Source organism: Bubalus bubalis, chromosome 17 (genome assembly GCF_019923935.1).
Source record: "Bubalus bubalis isolate 160015118507 breed Murrah chromosome 17, NDDB_SH_1, whole genome shotgun sequence".
Taxonomy (NCBI): Eukaryota; Metazoa; Chordata; class Mammalia; order Artiodactyla; family Bovidae; genus Bubalus; species Bubalus bubalis.
This window is the reverse complement of record NC_059173.1, coordinates 27,437,788-27,462,561: the sequence shown is the minus strand read 5'-3', so window position 1 is coordinate 27,462,561 and position 24,774 is coordinate 27,437,788. Positions and strand designations below refer to the sequence as shown.

At 43.7% G+C, this 24,774-nt stretch overlaps 1 protein-coding gene across 20 annotated transcripts in view; it reads right to left on the bottom strand.

Moving 5' to 3' along the window:
- EP400 (E1A binding protein p400) overlaps nt 1-24,774 on the bottom strand; it is a 110,267-nt gene that overhangs the window by 74,512 nt on the left and 10,981 nt on the right. For 7 of the 20 annotated variants that reach the window (XM_006045534.3, XM_006045524.3, XM_006045528.3 and 4 more), the window contains exons 2-3: nt 12,376-13,733; nt 10,784-10,894 (exon numbers count right to left, since the gene is read on the bottom strand). In XM_006045534.3, the coding sequence (XP_006045596.3) occupies nt 10,784-10,894; nt 12,376-13,698 (1,434 nt within the window). In that variant the 5' untranslated portion in view covers nt 13,699-13,733. Of the gene's footprint in view, nt 1-10,783; nt 10,895-12,375; nt 13,734-16,931; nt 17,093-17,188; nt 17,843-17,893; nt 18,339-24,774 lie in introns of those variants that run through there. The other 13 variants (XM_006045530.3, XM_025267854.2, XM_025267852.2 and 10 more) reach the window with 8 other exon arrangements.

The following is a 24,774-nucleotide window of genomic DNA, read 5'->3' as shown; positions in this document are numbered from 1 at the left end:
ACTGGCTTGAAGACCACTAGGCTGGAGAACAGGAGACCACAGCAGAAGTGAGTGAGGGGGAATCACCACAAGGGGCAGCTGGAGCCTGATCTCTGGCTGCCTCCTAAACCACACTCGTGCCAAGGCTCCAAGCACAGGCCAGCATAACTACACTGAGATCTCAGGAGACAGGGTTCACTGTCTCAGTTCAATCACGTTAACTAAATGTGAAAGCAAAACCATCAATACTCTTCAGAAGAATATTGTATTAACAGAACTCAGAGTCTCTGCAACCTATTATTCACAACACCCATGATCCAATTCAAAATTACTTCAAAACACAAAGAGACAAAACATGAGTCATACTCAGAAAACAAATCGATGGACACCAACCCCTAGACAATTCACATGCTGGAATTAGCAGCAGGGATTTCATAGCAGCTTTTAATAAGTATGTCCAAGGACATAAAAGTATGTTTTTACGAAGGATGAGAGGCCATCTTCACAGAAAAAAAAAAAAAAATTAAAAAATAGAACCAATCTGAAAAAGAATATATATATCACTTTACACCAGAAACACTGTAAATAAATTAATTTCAGCAAAAAAATAAAAAGAGAACCAAACAGAGATTTTAGAACTGAAAAAGTGTCTGAAATTTAAAAAATTCATTCGATAGGCTGAACAGTAGAGTGGGGATGCAGAGGTCAGTGAACTGTAAACAGATTCTTGAGAGAAGAACTAGAAAAGGACTGGACTTCAGGACTCACCACAGGGTGTGGACACCAGAGCAGCATAATGCTGCTGAAGGATGGATGACAGGTAAAAACTGAGCAGAGAGCCCAGAGCGGGACTCAGACGCACACAACCCTGTCAGTTCCTGAAGACTCCAAAGCAACATAAACCGAATGAGAAGTCTTTACAACCAAATGAGCTAGAAGACTGGACATTCATATGAAGAAGCTGACAAATTACACTTCATTAAACATAAAAGACTACGTCATCAAAGACACTTGTCTTGGCCTAATTCCTGATAGCCACTGTTTCTTGGTTTTCAGAATGATTTTTAATTTCCTCTTATACGTCTTCATGACTATTTTAATGGGAAAGACACTGCTGTCTTTAAAATACCAATTTGATTTTAAATAACAATCATATATTAGAACTCTTTTAAAAAATTTAAAAAAATACTTATGGGGGAGAATAAAAAAGAACAGTTGAAGGAACTGGGGATGTAGCTGTCAGAAAAGAAAAGCAGACTTATGTTACTCTGGAGGAAGAAATTAAGACCAACCAGCTGTATTAACAACCAGCTGGTTACCAATGGGTAAATTTCTATCCAATTTAAACAACACATGTAAGCTGAGTGGCACCATGGGGTCTATAGGGCTGGGTGAAAGAAAAGGACATGGTCAATGAGACGATGACCTTCCTAAGTGCCTGAAAAAGAAAAGAACTACTTGTAAGTAGACAGGACTTTGTCTCTCAATTCAAGATTCTAAAAAGAAGTCTCCCCAAGGTTATTCTTCAGTAAGGATAAAGGAGAGGAAAGCACAAACAAATCACTCATGCCTTCTTTCTGCAAGTATGTCTATTAAATCAAGTTAAGCTACCACTTTATAACTATAAACTTTTAACTATACACATAAAAACATGAACACACATATAAGAATTGAAAAATCAATCGTTGGGGGATAATTAGAAATTTAGGATTAAAATATACACACTACTCTATATAAAACAGATAACCAACCAGGACCTACTGTACAGCACAGGGAACTATATTTTTAATGTCTTGTAATAATTTATAATGGAAGAAAATGTAAAAAAAAAACAAATATCTATATACATCTATATATACATGTGTATATAATTGAAATCAGTTTATCAACTATTTTTCAATAAAATTTTTCTAAATGGAAAAAAAAATCAATAGTTGGGATAAGGTTACAGAACTCTATTATTCATTTCCTTTAACATTATAATCACTGACAAATAATCTCCAATTAGAATTTCTTTAAGATCTAAATAACTGTAATAAAAACCATCTGGGGGAATTCTCTGGCAGTACAGTGGTTATGACTCGTCACTTTCACTGTCATGGGGCCAGGTTTTCACTGGTCAGGGAACTAAGATCTTGCAAGCTGCATGGTGAAGCCAAAAAGAAAAAATACTACCTCAAAATCTTTGAGAAGCAAACAGAAATTAATATATATGTAACATAAACAGTTCTGAACTGGGACTTCCCCAAAAGTTACCACAGAATTTAAATCGTGGGATATGAATGTTCACTGAACACTGTTTTTCTCTATTTGAAATTTTTCATAATAAAACGCTAAGAAGTAGAAAGACTTATAAGTTTACAAAGTAGTAACACCCATGTACTGATCCTGAGGCTTCATGCCCTGGAGACCTGGTACACTATGAAAGGATCCCCTGTCCCACCAGGTACTGGCCGCCTGATCCATGGGTGACCGTTTCCCCCTGGTGCCAAAACCCACAGGCCATGTTCCACTCTATGCTGCGTTTGGTTTTGCTTCCTTGTTGTTTAGTCACTAACTCGTGTCTGACTCTTTGCGACCCCATGAACAGCAGCAGGCCAGGCTTTCCGGTCCTTCACTACCTCCCAGAGTTTGCTCAAACTCATGTCCACTGAATCAGTGAAACTCTCTAACCATCTCATCACCTGCCGTCCCCTTCTCCTTCTGCCTTCAATCTTTCCCAGCATCAGGGTCTCTTCCAATGAGTCAGCTCTTGCATCAAGTGGCCAAAGTATTGGTGCTTCAGCTTCAGCATTAGGCTTTACAATGAATACTCAGAGTTGATATCCTTTAGGATTGATTGCTTTGATCTTGCAATCCAAAGGACTCTCAAGAATTTTCTCCAGCATCACAATTAAAAAGCAGCAATTGTTCAGTGTTCAACCTTCTTTATGGTCCAACTTTCATATCCATACCTGACTACTGGAAGAACCACAGACAGCTCTGACTATATAGACTTTTGTTGGCAAAGTGATGTGTCTATTTTTTAATACACTGTCTAGGTTTTTCATAGCTTTCCTTTCAAGAAGCAAGTGTCTTAATTTCATGGCTGCAGTCACCGTCCACAGTGAGTCTGGAACCCAAGAAAATAAAATCTGTCACTGTTTCCACTTCTTCCCCTTCTATTTACCATGAAGTGATGGGACCAGATGCCATGATCTTAAGTTTCTGAATGTAGAGTTTTAAGCCAGCTTTTTCACTCTCTCTTTCACCCTCATCAAGAGGCTCTTTAGTTGCTCTTCACTTTCTGCCATTAGAGTGGTATCATCTGCATATCTGAGGTTGTTGATATTTCTCCCAGCAATCTTGACTCCAACTTGTGATTCATTCAGACTGGCCAGCATTTTGCATGATGTACTTGATGTACTGTGTATTTAAGTTAAATAAGCAAGGTGACAATATACAGCCTTGACATACTCCTTTCCCAATTTTGAACCAGTCTGTTGTTTCACGTCCAGTTCTAATTGTTGCTTTTTGACCTGCATACAGGTCAAGAAGGTTCCCTGGTGGCTCAGATGGTAAAGAATCCACCTGCAATGTAGGACACCTGGGTTTGATCCCTGGGTTGGGAATCTACCCTGAAGAAGGGAATGGCTACCCACTCCAGTATTCTCACCTTGAGAATTCCACCGACACAGGAGCCTGGCGGGCTACACAGTCCATGGGGTGACAAAGAGTGGGACATAACTGAGTGACTAACACTTTGCTTCCTAGTGAACTTTAACTGAAGAACGCTGCCCTCGGGCTCTCCTGTAGCCCCTTCTGCTCCACATGGTGCTGCTGAGGCCCACCCACACCCACTCACTCATTTTTACCACTGATTACTCATACAGAGCATATGAGTGTGCACGACCAACTGATCTGTTCTGCCGTAGTGGACATTTTGCTTCTTTTCAGTTTGGGGTTATCATAAACAATGCTGCTGGGAACATTATTAGATATGTTTTCCAGCTCACAAACACAAGAGTATTGTTAGAGTACGCTGTTTGGGTCAAAGGCCCTGCCCACGTTCACCTTCTCCAGATGATGTGAAATGTTTCCACACTACACTCCCATCAAAAGTGAATAAGAAGGGACTTTTCTGGTAGTGGTTAAGACTCCGTGCTCCCAATGCAGGGGACCTGGGTTCAATCCCTGGTCAGGGAACTAGATCCCACATGGTGCAACTAAGACCAGCTGTAGCCAAATAAATAAATATTAAAAAAAAAAAAAGGTGGATGAGAGGACTTCCCTGGTAGTCCAGTGGTTAAGAATCCACCTGCCAACACAGGGGACACAAGTTTGATCCCTGACCCAGGAAGATTCCACATGCCGTGTACCACAACAACCGAGGCCACACTCTACTGGAGCCCCCACACCTAGAGACTTGCCCTGCACCAAGAAAGCCAAGGCAACGAGGAGCCCTCACAACACAACCAGAGAGTAGCCCCAACCCCCACTTGCCACAACTAGAGAAAGCCTGTGCAGCAACAGAGATCCAGTGCAGCTAAAAATAAATACAAATAAGTAAATAAACAAATAATTTTGCTTAAGTGGAAGAGACTTCCACAAACCTAAATCAACAGATTCTGTCCAATTTTAATCTGGCAATCTGGTTAGTATGATAGTAAATCGGAGGGTTTAATTTATGTCATTGTGGAGATCATGCACCTAGGTTTACGGGCACTCTCTGCCTTTCACTGTCCCACTGTTCTTACAAAACTATTTATCAATGTGGTTTATAAATGCATTGATATATTACATTCTTCTAAACACTAATAGGAAAGACGTTTCACTGCCAAATTTTCTGACAATTTCCAATTTAGAAAATGTATCACATTCATTATACCACAAGCACTTAAATACTGGATTCAAATGATTATTCCCCCCTAAATGGAACCAGGTTCCTTACAGAAATGACTGATTCCTGGACTGAATCAAAGCATATGGAAGACAAACTTTCAATATTTTGTGCCAGAAGGTAAGGAAGTACTCAGAGAGTGACAGGGATGTGTCAAAAGTATATAAAGCCTGTCTGAAAGGGCTCTCATTGGTCAAATTACAGAGAAACTGAATATCAAAATAAACAGTAAGAGGGATTACCCTGGTGGTCCAGTGGTTAAGAATCCGCCTTGCAATACCAGGGGCATGCATGCATGCTACATTGCTTTAGTCATGTCCAGCTCTGCGCAACCTTATAGACTGCAGCCTGCTTGGCTCAGTTGTTGTGGCAAGCAGGGGTCAGGGCCACTCTCTAGTTGTGTTGCGAGGGCTCCTCATTGCATTGGCTTGTCTTATTGCAGGGCACAGGCTCTAGGTGCAGGGGCTCCAGTAGTTGCCACTGATGAGCTCTAGAGCATGGCCTCGCTTGCTGTGGTACAGGCAAGAATACTGGAGTGGATTGCCATGCCCTCCTTCAGGTGATCGTCCCGACCCAGGGATCGAATCCAAGTCTCTCATGTCTAATCTGCATTGGCAGGTGGGTTCTTTACCATTAGCACCACCAGGGTCGCAGGTTCAATCCCTGGTCGGGGAACTAAGATCCCACATGCCTCAGAGCAATTAAGCCTGTGTGCTCCAACTAGAGTGCATGCACAGCAACAAAAGATCCTATATGATGCAGCAAAGATCCCTCATGCTGCAGCTAACACCCAGTGCAGTCAAAATATACCTTAAAGATAAATCAACAGTAGTAGTAAAATAAACAGGAATAAAATGGGCTGGGAGCTGGGTAGCAGATGGCTGGCAGGGACATGAGAAGACTTGATGGAAGTGAACATCTCGATATATGCATGGGTTACACGGGCACTTGTCAAACTCAACAAACTGTAACTCTTGAGATCTGTGTAGTCCCTGCTTACAAATTATACCTTAATGTGATATAATTCATCATTTCTACACCAAAAAAGAAACATCACATGATTAGGTAACTAGATGCAGAAACAGTATTTGACAAAATTCAACATCCATTCATGACAAACACTAGGAAAAAAGGAATTTCGTTAACTTGATAATGGATAGTTACAAACTCTATGGCTAACATCATACTTAGTGGTGAAAGACTAAATGCTTTCCTCCCAAGACCAGCATGGTAAGAATGTCTGTTCTTACCAATCCTAGTCAGCCGCACAGTGGAAGTCCATGCTCGTGCAACACGGCAAGAAAAAGGAAAAAAAAGCATATAAATAGGAAAACATAAATCTTGCTTTCTTTGCAAACATGATTTCTCTAGGTAGAAAATTCCATGGGATCTACAAAAAAGCTCCTAAAACTAATAAATGAGTTTTTTGCAAGGTTGTATAACTCACTGTATTCCCATATACTTGCAATAAACAACTAGAAAATAATTTTTCAAGTTAAGTATCATCTACAGAACCACAGAAAAACTAGACTTTATGGATAGAAATCTAACAAAATGTGCCTAGAATGTACATGCTGAAAACTGTAAAATATTGATGAAAGAAATCAAAGAAGACAAAAATAAATGGAGAAATATATCATATTCCTGGTCTGGAAGACTGAATGTTGTGAAGATATTACTTCACCCCAAACAGATCAACAGAGTCAATGCAATAGATACTGACAAGCTGATTCTAAAATGTATATAAAGAGTGAAAGGAACCAGAATGACCAAAACAATTTTGAAAAAGAACAAAGCTGAAGAGAACAATATTGATTTCAGGGCTTACTATAAAGCTGCAGTAGTAAAGACAGTATGGCATTACCAACAAGACATATAGATCAATGCAAGAGAAGAGAGCCTAGAAACAGACCCAACAGATGGGATTTTTAGCAAAGATGCAAAGTCAACTCAGCAGACACAAGATAGAATTTTTAAGAAATGGTGCTTAACTATCAATATGTGAAGAAAAAAACCTATAGCTATGCTTGCATGTTACACAAAATTTTACTCAAGGACTTCCCTTCCCTGGTGGTCCAGGGGCTAAGAGTCTGCCTCCCAATGCAGGGGATATGGGTTAATCCCTTGTCTGGGAAGATTCCACATGCTGCAGGGCAACTAGGCCCACGTGCCAAAACTACTGAGCCCACGGACACTGGATCCTGTGCCCGGCAACAAGAAAAGCCAGTGTGGAGAGAGGCTTCCGCACGGCAACTAGAGCAGCTGCAACTAGAGGAAGTCTGTGCGCAGCAACAAAGACTCAGTACAACAACAACAACAAAAACTTTACTCAAAATGGATCACAGACCTAAATGTAAAACATAGAACTATACAACTTCTAGGGGGAAAAATACATCATGTATTTTTATAAAAATAAAAAATACATCAAGTACATCATGAGAAACGCTGGACTGGAAGAAACACAAGATGGAATCAAGATTGCCGGGAGAAATATCAATAACCTCAGACATGCAGATGACACCACCCTTATGGGAGAAAGTGAAGAGGAACTCAAAAGCCTCTTGATGAAAGTGAAAGTAGAGAGTGAAAAAGTTGGCTTAAAGCTCAACATTCAGAAAATGAAGATCATGGCATCCGGTCCCATCACTTCATGGGAAATAGATGGGGAAACAGTGGAAACAGTGTCAGACTTTATTTTTCTGGGTTCCAAAATCACTGCAGATGGTGACTGCAGCCATGAAATTAAGAGACGCTTACTCCTTGGAAGGAAAGTTATGACCAACCTACATAGCATATTCAAAAGCAGAGACATTAATTTGCAAACAAAGGTCCGTATAGTCAAGGCTATGCTTTTTCCTGTGGTCATGTATGGATGTGAGAGTTGGACTGTGAAGAAGGCTGAGTGCCGAAGAATTGATGCTTTTGAACTGTGGTGTTGGAGAAGACTCTTGAAAGTCCCTTGGAGTGCAAGGAGATCCAACCAGTCCATTCTGAAGGAAATCAGCCCTGGGATTTCTTTGGAAGGAATGATGCTAAAGCTGAAACTCCAGTACTTTGGCCACCTCATGCGAAGAGTTGACTCATTGGAAAAGACTCTGATGCTGGGAGGGATTGGGGGCGGGAGGAGAAGGGGACGCCAGAGGATGAGTTGGCTGGATGGCATCACTGACTCGATGGACGTGAGTCTCAGTGAACTCCGGGAGTTGGTGATGGACAGGGAGGCCTGGCATGCTGCGATTCATGGGGTTGCAAAGAGTCGGACACGACTGAGCAACTGATCTGATCTGATCTGAGGGGAAAAAACCAGAGGAAATTTTTGTGACCCTGGGTTGAGCAAAGAGTTCTTAGATAAATGTCAAAAGCACAATACATAAAAGAAAAAAATGGTAAAAGAGACTGCATCGAAACTCAAAATTTTTGCTCTATAAAAAAACAATATAAAAGAAGCTAAGGCAGAGAATAAAGAGAAAAATATTTCCAAATTTGTATCTGACAAAAAGCTTACATCCAAATTGTATAAAGAATTCTCAAATGCAACAATAAAGCAAATGACTCAATAGGGGAAAAAATGGTGAAAGAAATGAACAGATACTTCACCAAAGAAGATATACAAATGCCAAATGAACACAAGATAAGTTGTTTTCAACATCATTAGTCTTTAGATATAAAAATTAAAACCACTACTTACGTATTAGAATAACAACAAAAGAAAACTGACAAGAACAAACAGAGGGGAGGATGCAGAACAATAGGAACTCCCATTCATGGCTAGTGGGAATGCGAAATGGAACAGCCACTGTGGAAAAGTTTGTCAGTTTCATATAAAACTGAATGTATACTTATTAACAACCCAGCAATCTGTCTCCTAGATATGCAAACAACTGGAAACAACCCAAAGTCCTTCAAAGGGTGAACGGATAAACAAAGTAGGGAACATTCATACAACAGAATACTGCTCAGCAAAAAAAGAAACAATTGGTAAATTCAACAATATGAATTGAATTTCAAATGCATCATGCTACATGAAAGAAGCCAGACTGAAAATACAGCATAAACTATATGATTCTATTTACATTTTATTCCAGAAAAGGAAAAATCATAGAGACAGAGAATAAAGGTTAAGGGAGGGAGAGAATTTGATGACAAAGATGTAGCATGAGGAACACCTAGGGGATGAGAGAACTCTGTTTCTTGTGTGGTGGTGGTTATACAACTTGAGGCACTTGACAAAACTCACCGAACTATGCACCCAAAAAAATGAATTTTACTGAATTAAGCAAGTTTAAATAAGGGACTTCCAAGGTGGTCCAGGGGTTAAGAATACACCTGCCAATGCAAGGGACATGGGTTCGATCCCTGGTCTAGGAAGATCCCACATGCCTCAGAGCAACTAAGCCTGTGTACAAGGGAGCCCACGCACTGCAACTGCTGAAGCCCGTGCGTCTACAGCCCGTGCCCCACAACACAAGAGGCCACCACAACATGAGAAGTCTATGCAGTGCAATCAAGAGTAGCCTCCACTCACTGCAACTAGAGAAAGCCCATACACAGCAATGAAGACCCAGCACAGCCAAATACATAAATAAATCTAAAAAAATAAAAATAAGAATCCACATATGAATATAAGAATGGGAGAAAAAAGGAAGCTCATCATTGCAGCAGAATGCCAACTAGTGAATGTAGAAGGAATAATGGAGTTAGAAAATCCACTTTGCCATCTTTAACATGACAACTAATGCTGGCAAGGCTCATCAAGAGGTGGTAGATTAGTGGCCCACGTCAAAGGACATTCTATAAAATAGCTGACCAGTACTCCTCCCAAGAGTGAGGAGTCAGCCTAGATTAAAGAAGACCTAGATTAAAGACAGGCATGACAACTAAACACAATTGGTGATCCCAGACTGGGGAAAAACAACTATACAAAGGAAGTCCCTGGAGCAAGAGATAAAATTTGCACATGAGCTGTGGCTTAGTCATGGTAAAAGTCACTGTAGAATTTCCAGAACTATCATACCATGGTTAGACCAGATGACATTGGTGCCTGATACTACATGCTCGAGTACTCAGGGATACAAGTGCACGAATACGATGTCCACAACTTAGTCTCAAACAGTTTGGGGGGAAATGTGTCTGTGTGTACATATGAGAGAGAGAAAATGAAAATAATGCAAATGGGGTAAAAAGTTAACCACCGGTGAATCTGGGTACAGGATAAAAGGGGAGTTCTTTGTACTGTTATTGTAACTTTTATATGGATTTGAAATTATACCAAAATTAAAAATTAAGCATTTTAAGACATACCACCACAAAATTAAACTGCTTTCAGAACCTAGCATAATCTACTCCAAAATGACTCGACTCTGACCTGTACTTTTAGGTTCTTGGCATTTATTAATATAACACTGAATGACTTAATTTTCAAAAATTAATCAGTCTGCATTCAATTAACATCCATTTAGAAGCCTAAGGTCCTGATAGTTCAAAACTATGTTTTACTTTAGGGTTTCTTCCAGCTACAGAAATTAGCAAGTTATCTGTATGATCTTTCGTTCTGCTCTGTTTGCACTGTTCTCAAAAATACAGATAAAAGACACAAGAAAGAACCAACATTGAAAACACAGCACACAGGAATCCTGAGCACACATTCAACAGGACTATAGGTATTAGATGACATGCATGCTGAAGCTACTACTGAGTTACAGGTCAATACACACAAAAAAATAATGCATTAAGGTCTGTGTTGTCATTTACTCATGCAATTTAGTTGTATAATTTTATATGCAGGAAGACTTTTTTACTTTTTTAAAATAAGGAATGGGCTCTGGAAAAAAAAATGCTGAAGAGCAAATAGTAAATTGAAGGTTAAAATATCTGGATGAGGAAAAGTTTCGGATGAGACTACATTTTAGAACCATCGAAAAGTACCTGAAATGGTTGCTGCTGGGATGAAAAAGCAGCAGAAACATTTGGAGGAAGCTGGGTTGCTATAGCAACAGGAGTACCAGTCTGCCCATCCTTTCCTGTCACAACCTTTACCTGAGAGGAAATATTTTGAGAAAAAAAGGCAACATAATTTTTAAGACTGCTCAAAATTTTGTTAGAATTTTACTGCTGATAGCTCACCAATGTCTGGTGTTTAAAAATGGAATGTTTTTGCATCAAATCCTGTAAAAGGACACTGAACTAATTTATGACAGATTTATAACATAACACCCTAACTCAACTGCAAATCTTGCAGAAACTCCAATTTTAGTCATAAGTACAATATCCTTAGATTCTTTAACTTCAAACTTTAAAAGGGGAATGGCAGACAGTCTTCAAGTAGCAAAAGCCCTGACAACTTCAGAGGCAGTTTCACCCTGGCCTACTGCGTGCAGGTCAGAATGGCAATGACAGATAAAGGGGACTGAGCCTACAGACAACATTGGTGTACAAACATAAAGAGAACTGAACTTCACTATTTCATGGCAACAGAGGGGAAACCCTCAAAAAAACCATATAAACCTTTTAGAAAATAAAAAATGGTTCATCCTGGAAAGGGTGTTAAAGAAAACACCAAATGGCAAAGCCACACATAATAAATACCAATGAGGAGATGAGCAAAGAGGCCAGCTTTTGTTCATCAAAAGCTGATTTCTTTGCAGAAGAGTTGACAGAAATTTACATTTTAGCTATATCAAAAAACAAAGTCCCACCAACATAGTGTACAGTACACAACACAAAGGCACAAAAACAGTGCATCACAGTGCACCTCACTGTCACCCTATCTCATGAGCTTCATTCTTAGGAAGTATAAATAAAAGCATCTTGAATCACTAAGGGGTTGAAAAATCCCAACGGGGAGGATTGATTAAGCACCCATTCCAGGCACCCAAAAGTTTCACCACCTAAAAAAGAGTCTCATCTTAAATATCATTCTGTAGGTATCTGCAAAAGTGTGAGTTAAATACATGATCTTAAATCTAAGACATCTACAAATTGAAAAAATTCTGTTTTGCTGTAATAACCATATTTTATAAAGATACCTTAAAAATATATCTAGTGATTTAAATTTCATTTGATATACTGTAACAAGCTGGTGATTCAAATTCTTTCTTTAAAAATGATATCCATGCTGTTTTTAGTGGGTGGACCTACAGAAGTAAAATGTGAAATCTGGGGAATCAGCAGGAAGGTGGCCCCGCCCCTGGCTTCTGCAGGCTCTTCAGGGCCGAGCAATGCCCAGACACCCTGAAGAGCATAGGGTAAAGCTGGGTCACGACAGGTTAGTTCTCCAAACCAGGGAGGTGTAGCTGTTGTAAATGAGCCAGCATTACTCACAGCACCACTCTGCACCGTCTTCCCAACTAGACCAGCCCTTTCTTTCCATGAAGGAAAAAGCAAATCCATTCTTCAATTTTACTCCTGGATGAAATCCTCATGAGACTGCATCTTATACACACCCCAGGCTCACAGACTACTTTTCATTTGAAGTTGCGCAGACTCAACTCCACATAGCATGACCCGCTGCTTCTCACCTCATCATTGATAACCTCAGACTTCTCTTCTTCCTCCTCCTCCTCCTCCTCCTCCTCTTCTTCAAGGTCCAAATCATTCTGCCTAAGATAAGCTTGTAAAGGGGCATAATGTTTCTTCTTAAACGCTAAGAAATCCATCATGTTCCCTTGAAGGTGTTGCAGGAAGAACAGTTCGATCAAGTACTCCTTGAAGGCCTCCTTCAGCGCCTCCATCTCCCTGTAGTGATAGTCCAGGCACTGCTTCCTCATCTGAGCCAGCTCCTGGGAGGCCGGGGGGATCTCCTCCAACTTTCTGGGAGCCTTCCTCACACCTGTGCTCCCCGCAGACGAGAGGGGAAGGCTGGAGAGGCCCGGGGGCACTGCGGTCCTGGAAGGGCTGGTGGGGGGCGGTGGGGACGTCATCCCAAACGCCGAAGTCCCCCCGACCCCGACCCCAACCCCGGGGAGCAGAGGTCTGGTCAGTGGTGGGCCCTGCAGCACCTGCTGCTGCTGGATCAGCTGCCCCTGGATGATGCTGCTGATCTGGGGCGGCAAGCTCGTCGTGGTGATGTGGCCGGGGCTGGACAAAGGCTGCAGGCCCGCCCCGCCCGCGGCTGCGGGGCTCTGAGGCCCCAGGTGGTGGACGGTACCCCCAGACTGCGCGTGGGGCTGCGAGAGTCTCCGTTCTCTGCTGACGGTGATGGGCGCCCCCGCGTGCTGCAGCTGAACCTGAGTGCCCGGGGCCATCTGCGCCAGGCCCGAGCCCTCCTGGAACACGAAGTGGCCGCCGCTGGACGGGCTCAGGCTGATCTGCCTCACCAGCACGCTGGCATCCACGAAGCCCCCGGTGGGACTGCTGCTGCAGAGGCCCAGGCCGGGGCCGGGGGCACCTGCCCGCACGCTCTGCAGGCCCGGCCCTGGCCCGGGGCTGGGCTGGGTGGGGCTCTGAGTCTGCACCTGCTGCGACAGCGGCGAGGTGACCTGTATGTACGACGGAGACCCGTGCTCAAACCGCCTCTGCTGCGTGCTGAACTGGAATCCTGGAGAAGTGGGGCTGGGCAGAGGCAGGGGGGCCAGCGTGATCTGGGGGTTTCCGCCCACCACTGGCCCCACATTCTGAAGGGCGATATTCACGTTCTGCCCGGCCACAGGACTCCGATTCATCAGCTGTGAAACTTGGTAACCGGGGGACTGGGGTGCAGACGGACTCACTGCCGGGGCAAAGGGTGTGGCGGGGGACTGGGGGGGGTTGGGGTGGGCCTGCTGCTCTTCTTCACTGCCGGCGAAGGCCCTTGACCTCTGCAGCTGGTGCTGGACATTCTGAGGGCCGCTGCCATGGTGCATGATCGCCCTCCTCTTTTATCCAACTTAATGTTCTCCTGAAAAATCAAAGTTAAAATCAAGTTACTTAAGGGCAAATAAAACTATCTGATCACTACTTGTTCCCAGTACCACTCAACAGCCCAGGACAGGGGTTCTTTTTTTTTTTTTTTTAATTTTATTTTATTTTTAAACTTTACATAACTGTATTAGTTTTGCCAAATATCAAAATGAATCTGCCACAGGTATACATGTGTTCCCCATCCTGAACCCTCCTCCCTCCTCCCTCCCCATTCCATCCCTCTGGGTCATCCCAGTGCACCAGCCCCAAGCATCCAGTATCGTGCTTCGAACCAGGACAGGGGTTCTGAAGGAATATTTCCACCAGCATCTGACACAAACCACTGTCTTCCTGAGGAGATGGCGCTGGAGACCACCTCCTTCAGCAGGGGAGGGGCAGGGCCTTCTGGGTCTCGCTGTGCCCGGGGCCAGGACAGCCTGGCAGGAGCAGGTGGGTCCCAACCAGCTCCTGAGGAAGGTAACTAGCCATTACTTGCTCAAGGCCAGCAGGATCTGAACTCAGAGCTGGCGCTCGTGGCTGGCACACTTCTTCCAGGGAGGCGAGCAGCCCTGCTCCATGCCAGGCTGGGGTGATCTGCCTGTCTCTTCCAGAAGAGGGACGGCACCCAGGAGGTAGTCAGTGACGCCCACCGCATGCCACCACTGTGTGTCACCAGAACAGAGCCCCTACCCTTCACTCGCCGGCAGTTTTCATAAACGTCTGTGCTATGGCCCAGGCAGATACCCCTGGGTTCAGTTTAGTTCTGTTCAGACGCTCAGTCGTGTCTGACTCTTTGCGACCCCATGAATTGCAGCACGCCAGGCCTCCCTGTCCATCACCAACTCCCAGAGTTCACCTAGATTCACGTCCATCGAGTCGGTGATGCCATCCAGCCATCTCATCCTGTCGCCCCCTTTTCCTCCTGCCCCCAATCCCTTCCAGCATCAGAGTCTTTTGCAATGAGTCAACTCTTCGCATGAGGTGGCCAAAGTACTGGAGTTTCAGCTTTAGCATCAGTCCTTCCAAAGAACACCCAGGACTGATCTCCTTTAGAATGGACTGGTTGGATCTCCTTGCAGTCCAAGGGACTCTCAAGAGTCTTCTCCAACACCAGACACCACAGTTCAAAAGCATCAATTCTTCAGCGTTACCTGAGTGCAAACACACACAGCCCCCATCCCAGGTCAGACACTGTGTTCCTGGGGAGAAGGCCCTGGTCTGGGTGTCAGTCTTGCACCTCAGCCTTCTTTACAAGCTCATCCAGAGTGGGGATTTCAGGAAGAAAACCTCAGGGGAGAGGGGAACAGCCAGGACTCAGATCCACATTCCAAGAGAGTCCCCATTCCAGGAGAGTCCTGGTCAGGGGTTCACCTACTCTCTGGGAGCTGGGACACGGCTTTAAAGGGGCTTACGCCCCCACACTGCTGAGTGCAGTGGACTAGAAGGGGAGGTGGGAGAGGGAATGACAGGAGAAAGGACAAGAAAAAGCAGAGGATGGAGAGAGAGGAGGCCAATTCTGAGATGGAGCAGGGAAACTGCTCACAAGTCACATCCGGCCAGAGCCCCGAGGCCTGCAAGGGGACGAACCCCGCTGGGAAGAGAACGACAGCCTCAGCCTGTCTGCACCCCACTGTGGCTGGGTCACAGACACAGAAATACCCTCCCACCATTTAAAATTCTCAGTTTCATTGACACGCCTAGCTCCCCATCTCTGGTGTTCCTTCCACCACTCCCCCACCCCCCCGGGAAAAGCAGGAAAGTGATGCCTTTCATCTTGAGGGCATCACTATTATCTCACTGAGAAGACAGTAAGGGGTGAAAAACATTATATGCCAAAAGTTACAAGCTTACAAAGTGGAAACACACATTTGTATGAAAGCTCCCAGACCTGGGCGCCTGGCTAAAACACACATATACATGAAATCAAAAGCTACAGAACTCATGGGATGTACAAGTACAGGCTGAGAAAACATAAAAACCAGTGCCTATTCAAACTAGAAGGCACTTTCTGCTCTGATGACTATCTCTGAAGCTCAGAAAGCACAGCTGAACGGGAAACCAGGAGCACAGTGAAGAACAGCCTTAATTATCAAGCCAGGAGCCCACTCCCCTCTCAGCCCCAGCAGAGTGCGCCCAGCAAAGTAGGTGGGAACTCTGAGTTGGGGGACACAGCTTGGGAGGGGGACCTCTCCCATGCTGACTGCTTTCAAAATGAGCTTTTGTTCCTGATCTTTTTAAACAAGCGTTATGAGGAAGATTCATGTAGAACAGACACAAAAATAGGATAAGGAGAATACACTGTGATCGCTAACATGCTGAAAAAATGTGGAGGGGTAATGGAAAAGAATATTTAAAAACAGAATGTCTATATGTGTATAACTGAGTCACTTTGCTACACAGCAAAGTCTGACACAACACTGTCAATCAACACTTTGTTGTTGTTGTTGTTGTTGTTGTTGTTGTTACTATTGTTTAGTCGCTCAGTCATGTCTGACTCTTTGCAACCCCATGGACTGTAGCCCGCCAGGCTCCTCTGTCCATGGCATTTTCCAGGCAAGAATACAGGAGTGGGTAGCCATTTCTTTCTCCAGGGGATCTTCCCGACCCAGAGAATAAACCCACGTCTCCTGCACTGGCAGGCAGATTCTTTACCAATGAGCCACCAGGGAAGCCCAAATCAACACTACTTCAATTAAAACAAATGTGGAGGGGGACAGAGAGATGTCAGAGGGCTCAGGGCTCAAAGTACACTTAGCAGGGTGAGACAACGGTGGGAAAGCAGACCTCATTACCTCTAATCCAGTAATCTGACCTCTGTAAATCTCTAAGGAAACTCACCTACCAATTTTTTAAAATTATGCTTAAAAATATTTATAACAGAACAATGCAGTGAAAGTAGAAAGAGCAACCAGAAATATCCAATACTCAAGTTCTAGATAGAGAACATGAAAGTGTCTAAGTGTCAGTCACTCAGTCGTGTCCAGCTCTTTGCAACCCCATGGACTGTAGCCCGCCAGGCTCCTCTGTCCATGGAATCCTCCAGGCAAGACTACTAGGGTGAGCTGCCATTCTCAGTTTTTCAAATATACTATTGAGTGAAAAAAGCAGGATATCAATTGCACAACTTAACCCTCCACTGTTAAAAAATAAAAATTTTAAAATGTCTACTAAGATATATGGAAACATAAATACTGACCTTCACCTGCCGAAGAGGTAAGGCACCTGAAGAGCCACACAATGGAGCCGCCTCAGCCGCATAAAGGCTGAGCTACAGACACACCCACACCACGAGGACGCCAAGGAGCACGGCCAGACACAAGGACCACTGACTGCTGGCCACTGAATTGACAAGACATTCTGGAACAGGCAAAACCACAGGGACAGATTAGACAGAATCTGAGAGGTGGAGAAGGAACTGCAAAAGCAGGCGGGAACTTGGCGGCATGGACCTACTTGTACATTCGATTTGCGATGATGGTTACAAGAATGAGTGTGTCTGTCCAAATTCATAGAACTGTAAACTGCACCTCAACTTTTTTAAAAGGTTCCGGACTTCAGTGAGCTTACAAGTCAAGTTAGAGGAACAAACCCAATCAACTATAATGTAAAGAAACCACTTATCTAAAACAGCATCCCCCCAAAATATGGTAGAGATACCCTGGCAGAAAGCAAAGCCACCACCAAAGGCAAGACAACTTTGAACTGGTGCTGGCGATGCTCCTAATTGTAAGGTCTGTCAGAAGCAGCTAGAGTGAGCTGTTTGGCCCACAATTCGGAGGACACTGCCCGGAGCAGGCCAAGGTCGATGAAATGGGTCAGGGCACCACCACAACCTGTGAGTAGCAGGGACAAGTCCTCCGACCACTGCGGGCAGTGCCCACCAGTGTCGCACGGCGGGGATGGGGGGCAGGCATCTGTGTGGCTGCTGCTCTCGCAGGACAATGCTGACATCCCAAAGCGGCGCATTTGGTGCCGGGAAACCACCCTAAGAAATACACACCTGGGCCCTGTCCTTAGTGCAGGTCAGGGGTCCCAGGTGAGAACTGGAAAGAGTGAGGGGGGAAAAGGCTTCAGAAGACGGGGTCCTGATAGCAGCTGCTCCCACCCCACCCCCACTAGGCTGAGGCCCAGCCCCCCAGCCCCTCCTGCCCCAGTTACTCTTCTGGGCATTGCCAGAGTCCAGGCAGCCAGGCATCGGGAATCCTTCCTTCAACAGGCAGGGCGCTCAGGTCAGGAGCCATCTCCCCCTCGGCCCCCACACCTCCCAAGACAGATCCGGCCCTCCCGCCAGTCAGTCTCCTGCTGTGGGTAGTTCTGCTCTGTAGTAAACAGCCCCCAGGATGGGAGGAGAGCAAGGAGAAGAGAACAGGGAGGAGGGTGAACAGGCCTTGGACACACAGTTCTAGATAGAGAAAGTGTTAGTTGCAGGCCTTGGAGCATGGATTCAGGGCAGAAGAGACAGACAAAACATGATATGAGTGAAGAGAGGACAGAAGACACAGTGTCCGGAAATACTTTCAAGTGGAAACTCCAGAAAGCAATTTGGCAGCAGGTATAAGAGTCTTACAGCACATTCACATCTTCTGACGCAGTCATCTGACTTTTAGACCAGCCTAAGAAAAAACATCAGCGTTGTGTTCAATATGGGCTTCCCTGGTGGCTCAGATGGTAAAGAATCCACCTGCAATGCAGGAGACCCAGGTTCGATCCCTGGGTCGAGAAGATTCCCCTGGCAAAGGGAATGGCTACCAATTCCAGTATGGATATTCACTATATTATTTATAGCAGAAAGCTGGCATGCACAACAATAAACATCACTAAACTTCGACACATCTATGCAAAACAGCATCAATACTGAATATGTGACAGTGCACACACTACTTTTCTCCTGCTGCCTTTCGCTGCTTCCAAGCTTGTCCTTAACTGGTACGTGCCATGGTCACTAGTGCCTTCACCAAATACTCTGACCCTCCTGGAGTATTTGGTGAGCATCTCCCAGCCCTGAATCAAGTGGTCACGTGACATGCTGTGGCAAAAACAGGGGCATGCTGTCTGCCATGCTGACTTTCTTCTGCTTGATGGTTCACAGGGGCACAGAGATGAAGCCTCAGGGGGCATGACAAGCAAGCTAACTTCAGGAAACGTGTGGTGGGCACTCCGCCCTGCCTGGGAAGTCACGGGCATCTGGGGAGCACCTGTTAACTGCGAGAACTGGGTATATCTTGGCTGATCCAGCACATAAAACAATAAATGCAAAGAGACTGATAGATACAGAGACCAAACAGTGGTTGCCAGAGGGAAGAGATGGGAGGGGGCAAATGGGTGGTTTTGCCCATTTGCAAAGGGAAGGGAAGTAAGTGGTACAAACCTCCAGATGTACATAAGTCATGGGGCACCAGGTGAAGCATTAGGAATGCCGGCAGTGACACTGTAACACCTTTGTATGCAGCCAGATGGCTACTAGACTCATTACAACGATCATTTCATAACGTGTGCACACGTCAAATCATCACACACCTGAAACTAACATAATATTGTACCCCAACGATCTTTCAACTAAAACTAAAAACAAGAAAACCCTTCCTCATAGAAGTGACTCCTCACCCTCCACTGCAGCCCATCACGCAAATCCCAGCAGTTCTCGGCCGTAAGACACAAGGCCCCATTGACGTATCTCTCCCTGCCTCTGCGACTTCTGGCTGTGGTTCACCCAGGGAGCCTCTCAGGGTTCCATGGGATCCACAAATGGGTGCCTCCCAAGAGCTGTAGACCAAAGAGAAAAACGCCTCCTACAGACAGATGCCATTTTAAAGACTCTCTGACTGCTGCTGAGATTTTTTAAATAAAATGGTTTTTTTTAAGCATTACTAAATTCGTAACAGCTTTCTGTGAGGCTAGAGAACTAAAATCCAGAGTTTCTTAGATCAATCCATTTTAAAAAATAAAAGTCAGGGACTTCCCTAGCAGTTCAGTGATTAAGACTGCCTTTCACAGGAGGCACAGGTTCAATCTCTGGTCAGGGAACTAAGATGCCACATGCCACACAGTGTGGCCAAAGAGTAAAGGGAAAAAAAGGGAAAGAAAAGTCAGATCTACTCCTGAGGTCCACCTACCCCAACACCTCACATCATTCACAAAAGAATTAGTCAAAGCGGGGGAATCAAACCATAAAAATATTTTAAAACAGATGACAATATCTTTATAATCCTGCAGTAAAGAAGAGTTCCTAAACATGGTGTGAAACCTAGAAACAATATTTATTTTAAAAAAGCATTAACAACTGACTTTACTAAAGAAAAATATTACAATACAAAAGAAATATGGATAAAAAAAATATTTGAAGCCTATATGACAAAAGGTTATCCATCCTTAAGAATTCCCACAGAAAGAGCCAACAACCCAAGAAATATAAGCCAGAAATTCTACAAGAAATTCAAATGACACAAAAATGCTTAACCTCATTAATAACAAAATACAAAATAAAGTGAGACACCTATTTGTTGTTTAACAGGTGAGTGAAAATCAAAACACTGATAATATTCAGGTTCAGTAAGGCTGCTGGAAAATGGGGAACCCGCCACACACACAAGGGAAGGAAAGCAGAGAGCTTACTGGAGGGTAACGTGGCATCATCTGACACAGTGCTAATGCACACTGATCAGGGAACTCAACTTCCAAGGATCTAGTCACAGGAATATACAATTGTCCAACGACATTCACTGTAATATTTATAAGGTCAAAATTGCAGTGTAAATGCTCACCTATAGGGAACTTTTAACAAAATTTAGTATAACCACTCCTTAGAAGCAGCCACTAAAAGAATGACAAAATACTTGTATATCCAGAAATTACTGTTGTTGTTCAGTCACTAAGTCGTGTCCGACTCTGCGACCCCACAGACTGTAGCACACCAGGTTCCCCTGTCCATCACTATCTCCCTGAGTTTGCTCAAACTCATGTCCCTTGAGTCAGTGATGCCATCCAACCATCTCATCCTCCGTCACCCCCTTCTCCTGCCCTCAATCTTTCCCAGCATCAGGGTCTTTTCCCATGAGTCAGCTCTTCACATCAGGTGGCCAAAGTACTGCAGCTTCAGCATCAGTCCTTCCAATGAATACTCAGGGTCAAGTTGAGTAAAACTGAACATCTGTGTAGCATATGTTAATATATGTGTATGTATACACATGTTTTTAAAACTTCAGTGTGACAATATATATGGGTGTATACATATTTCTAGCTGTCTCTATATACACATTAAAAGAAACATCTCTGGCCAACCACTGTTGCATGTGGAGTAAAGGAGAGCTGTTGGAATGGGCTCACTGATGAACCACCAGCACTGAGAACAGTGCCTGTACATCACAGATAGCCAATAACTGCCTGGAGTAAGCAGAAGAAAAGCAGAGACGGGCAAACTGCTGGAACATTAGCGTGCTGAAGACCAACACCAAAGAGACACACAGAGCCAGGGCTCAACGTGTTGTTCCATCCCCTGGGGAGTTCTCACATCGCTCAGAAGGAGATGCTGGCAATCATGGGCACCCTGGCCATCTCATGCTCGTCTGCATGTCCTCACGGCCTGCGAGGGGCTCTTTGAACCAGATGCTGTGCACTGGGCATGGGTGCTTCCTCCCTTTCAGAAATGGCCCTCTTGATAGTATAGTACAGAAATATTTTTCCAAAATACCTTCTAAAAATACTTTGTTTAGTCTGTATGATGTTATCTGCTGTTTGGATTTATTTCAAGTATTTTTTTAGGAGAAGGCAATGGCACCCCACTCCAGTACTCTTGCCTGGAAAATCCCATGGGTGGAGAAGCCTGGTAGGCTGCAGTCCATGGGGTCACTAAGAGTCAGACACAACTGAGCGACTTCGCTTTCACTTTTCACTTTCATGCATTGGAGAAGGAAATGGCAACCCACTCCAGTGTTCTTGCCTGGAGAATCCCAGGGACGGGGGAGCCTGGTGGGCTGCCGTCTATGGGGTCGCACAGAGTCGGACACGACTGAAGTGACTTAGCAGCAGCAGCAGCAAGTATTTTTAAATCAGGAGATTTCCCATAAAAATGCAAGTTGTCAGCTTCGTTCATTAGAAAAATCCAAATACTCGCCACACTGGGTCGCATCCCCCCTAGCAATAAGAAGCAGGAGCTGAGCAGAAGCTCCAGGCCACCGGCTCATTGCGGTCACCACTACACCCCACACCCACACCCAGTGCCAGGCACTGTTTATCGCCCAGGGAGCACACTATTAGCCTGGAGAAATATTTCTACTACACTATCAAGAGGGCCATTTCTGAAAGGGAGGAAGCCTCCATGTCCAATGCACAGCATCTGGTTCAAAGAACCCCTCACACGCTGCGAAGACGTGCAGACAGAAACGTGAGATGGTCTGGCCTGCCACAAAAAAGGCCAGGTCCACTTCCTAACACAGTGGCCAGGATCAACCAGAACCCAGACCTGGGCTTCTTAACCAACACCAGAACACTGTTTCAGTATGTCTCTACAAGGCTGCTCACCAGCAACGAACCAGATGCTTGATTCAATTCAATCAACCAAATGCTTGATTAGCTCCTCGCCTATATTTATAAAACAGGCTTTTCCATTGCAAACTTCAGTAAAACAAAGTGAAATTCCAAGATAAGACTTAAAGTTGAATTTCTCAAGCACATTCACTTGTAAGCCCATCACTCATAATAAAAGAAAAGTGAATTAAAACTAAGCTGAAACATCATTTCTCATCTATCAGCCTGACAAAATTCAAAGGCCAGACAACAGATGTGGCTCTGGGGAATCAGGCCCTCCCATCTCTGTCCAACCCAACCCAGGGGTCTGGCACCACTGAACAAAACTGCACATGCTCTTACCCTGGGCCCAGCAGTTCCACTACAAATTCACCAGGAATATCCACCTCCAAAATGAAAACACATGAGCACAAAGTTTATTCACTATGACATTATTGCTATATATAAAATACCAGAAATAAACTACACATCCATAATATTTCAGAGACTGGTTGACTATATTATGGCACATTCACTTTAAAAACTTTGTATAAGAAAGGGAAAAAGAAAGAAAGATGAACTAATGGAAGGATAGAAATATACCTTTCCTGCATTCTTTTTGTACAAATTCTAACAGACATTCAAAGATTTACTGCCTATCCTTCTCAAACTCTTCTAAAAAAAAAAATGAAGAGAAGGGACTTCCCTGATGGTCCAGTGGTTAAGACTCCACGTTGTCAATCCAGAGAGCGTGGGTTTGATCCCTGATAGGGGAACTAAGATCCCACACATAGTGCAGTATCTCCCCTCAAAAAAAAAAAAAAAAAAAAAAATGAAGAGGCAGCACTCCCAAAATCAGTATACAAAGCCAGCATTACTGATAGTGTAAAGCTAAACACCACCACAAAGAAAATTAGAGGTTACCACCTTCAATGAACAGAGGTGAAAATCCTCCACAAAATATTAGCAAACTGAATTCAACAATACATTAAAAGGATAATACACTATGATCAACAAGGACTTATTCCAGGGATACAAGGATGGTTCAACATCAGCAAGTCAATGTGATACACCACATTAACAAAATGAAGGATAAAAATCATATGATCACCTCAATAAATGCAGAAAAAGCATCTGACAAAAATTCAACATCCATTTAGAATACAAACTCTTTTAACAAAGTGAGTATAGAGGGAACATATGTCAACATAATAAAGGCTTCATATGACAAGCTCACAGCTATACCATACTCAACAGAGAAAAGCTGAAAGCATTTCCTCTCATATCAGGAACAAGACAAGGATGCCCACTTTTGCCACTTGGATTCAACATACTTTTGGAAGCCCCAGCCAGAGCAATCAGACAGGGAAAGGGAATAAAAGGCATCCAAATCAAAAAGGAAGTGGGACTTCACTGGTGGTACAGTGGATAAGAATCTGCCTGCCAAGGTAGGGACACAGGTTCAATCCCTGGTCCAGGAAGATTCCACATGCCGCAGAGCAGCTAAGCCTGTGTGCCACAGCTTCTGAGCCTGCGTTCTAGGGCTGGTAAGCCACAACTGCTGAAGCCTGTGCACCCAGAGCCTGTGTTCCGCAACAAGAAAACCACAGCAATGAGAAGCCCGTGCAACGAAGAGTAGCCCCCGCTCACTGCAACCAGAGAAAGCCCAAGCAAGGCAACAAAGACCCAGCACAGCCAAAATGAAATAAAATTTATTCTTTAAAAAAGGGAAGCAGTACAACTGTCACTATCTTCAGACGACACCATATGATATATAGAAAATCCTCAAGACTCCACCAAAAAAACTGTTAGAATTAAATGAATTCAGTAAAGTTGCAAGATACAAAATCAATATGCAAAAATCTTCGATTTTTTTCATACACTAAGAATTATCAGAGAAATTAAAGGGGAAAAATCCCATTTACAATTGCATCAAAAAGAATAAAGATACTTAGGAATTTTCTGACCAAGCAGGTCAAAGTCTTGTACACTAAGGACTATACGACACCAATGAAAGAATCTGAAGATGACACAAATAAATGGAAAGCTAATCTGTGCTCACAGATTAGAAGGATTAATATTGTTAAAATGTCCATACTACCTAAAGCAACCTAAAGATTAACTGCAATCCCTATCAAAATCCCAAAGGCATTTTTGGGATAAAAATAAAAATTCCATAAAAATTTGTATGGAACCATACAAATGATGGATAGCCAAAGTATCCATCACGAATAGCCAAAGTAATCTTGAAAAAGAAGAACAACGCTAGAGGCATCAAGCTCCCTCATTCCAAACTATATTACAAAGTTTCAGTAATCACAATATGGTATTGGCATAAAAACCAACCCACAGATCAACGGAACAGAAGAAACAGTCTAGAAATAAACCCACACTTATATGATCAATTAATTTATGACAAAGGAGGCAAGAATAAACAATGGGAAAAAGTCTTGAAAATAAATGGTGTTGGGAAAAACAGACAGCCATATGCAATAGAATAAAATGGACCACTATCTTACACCACATGCAAAGATTAA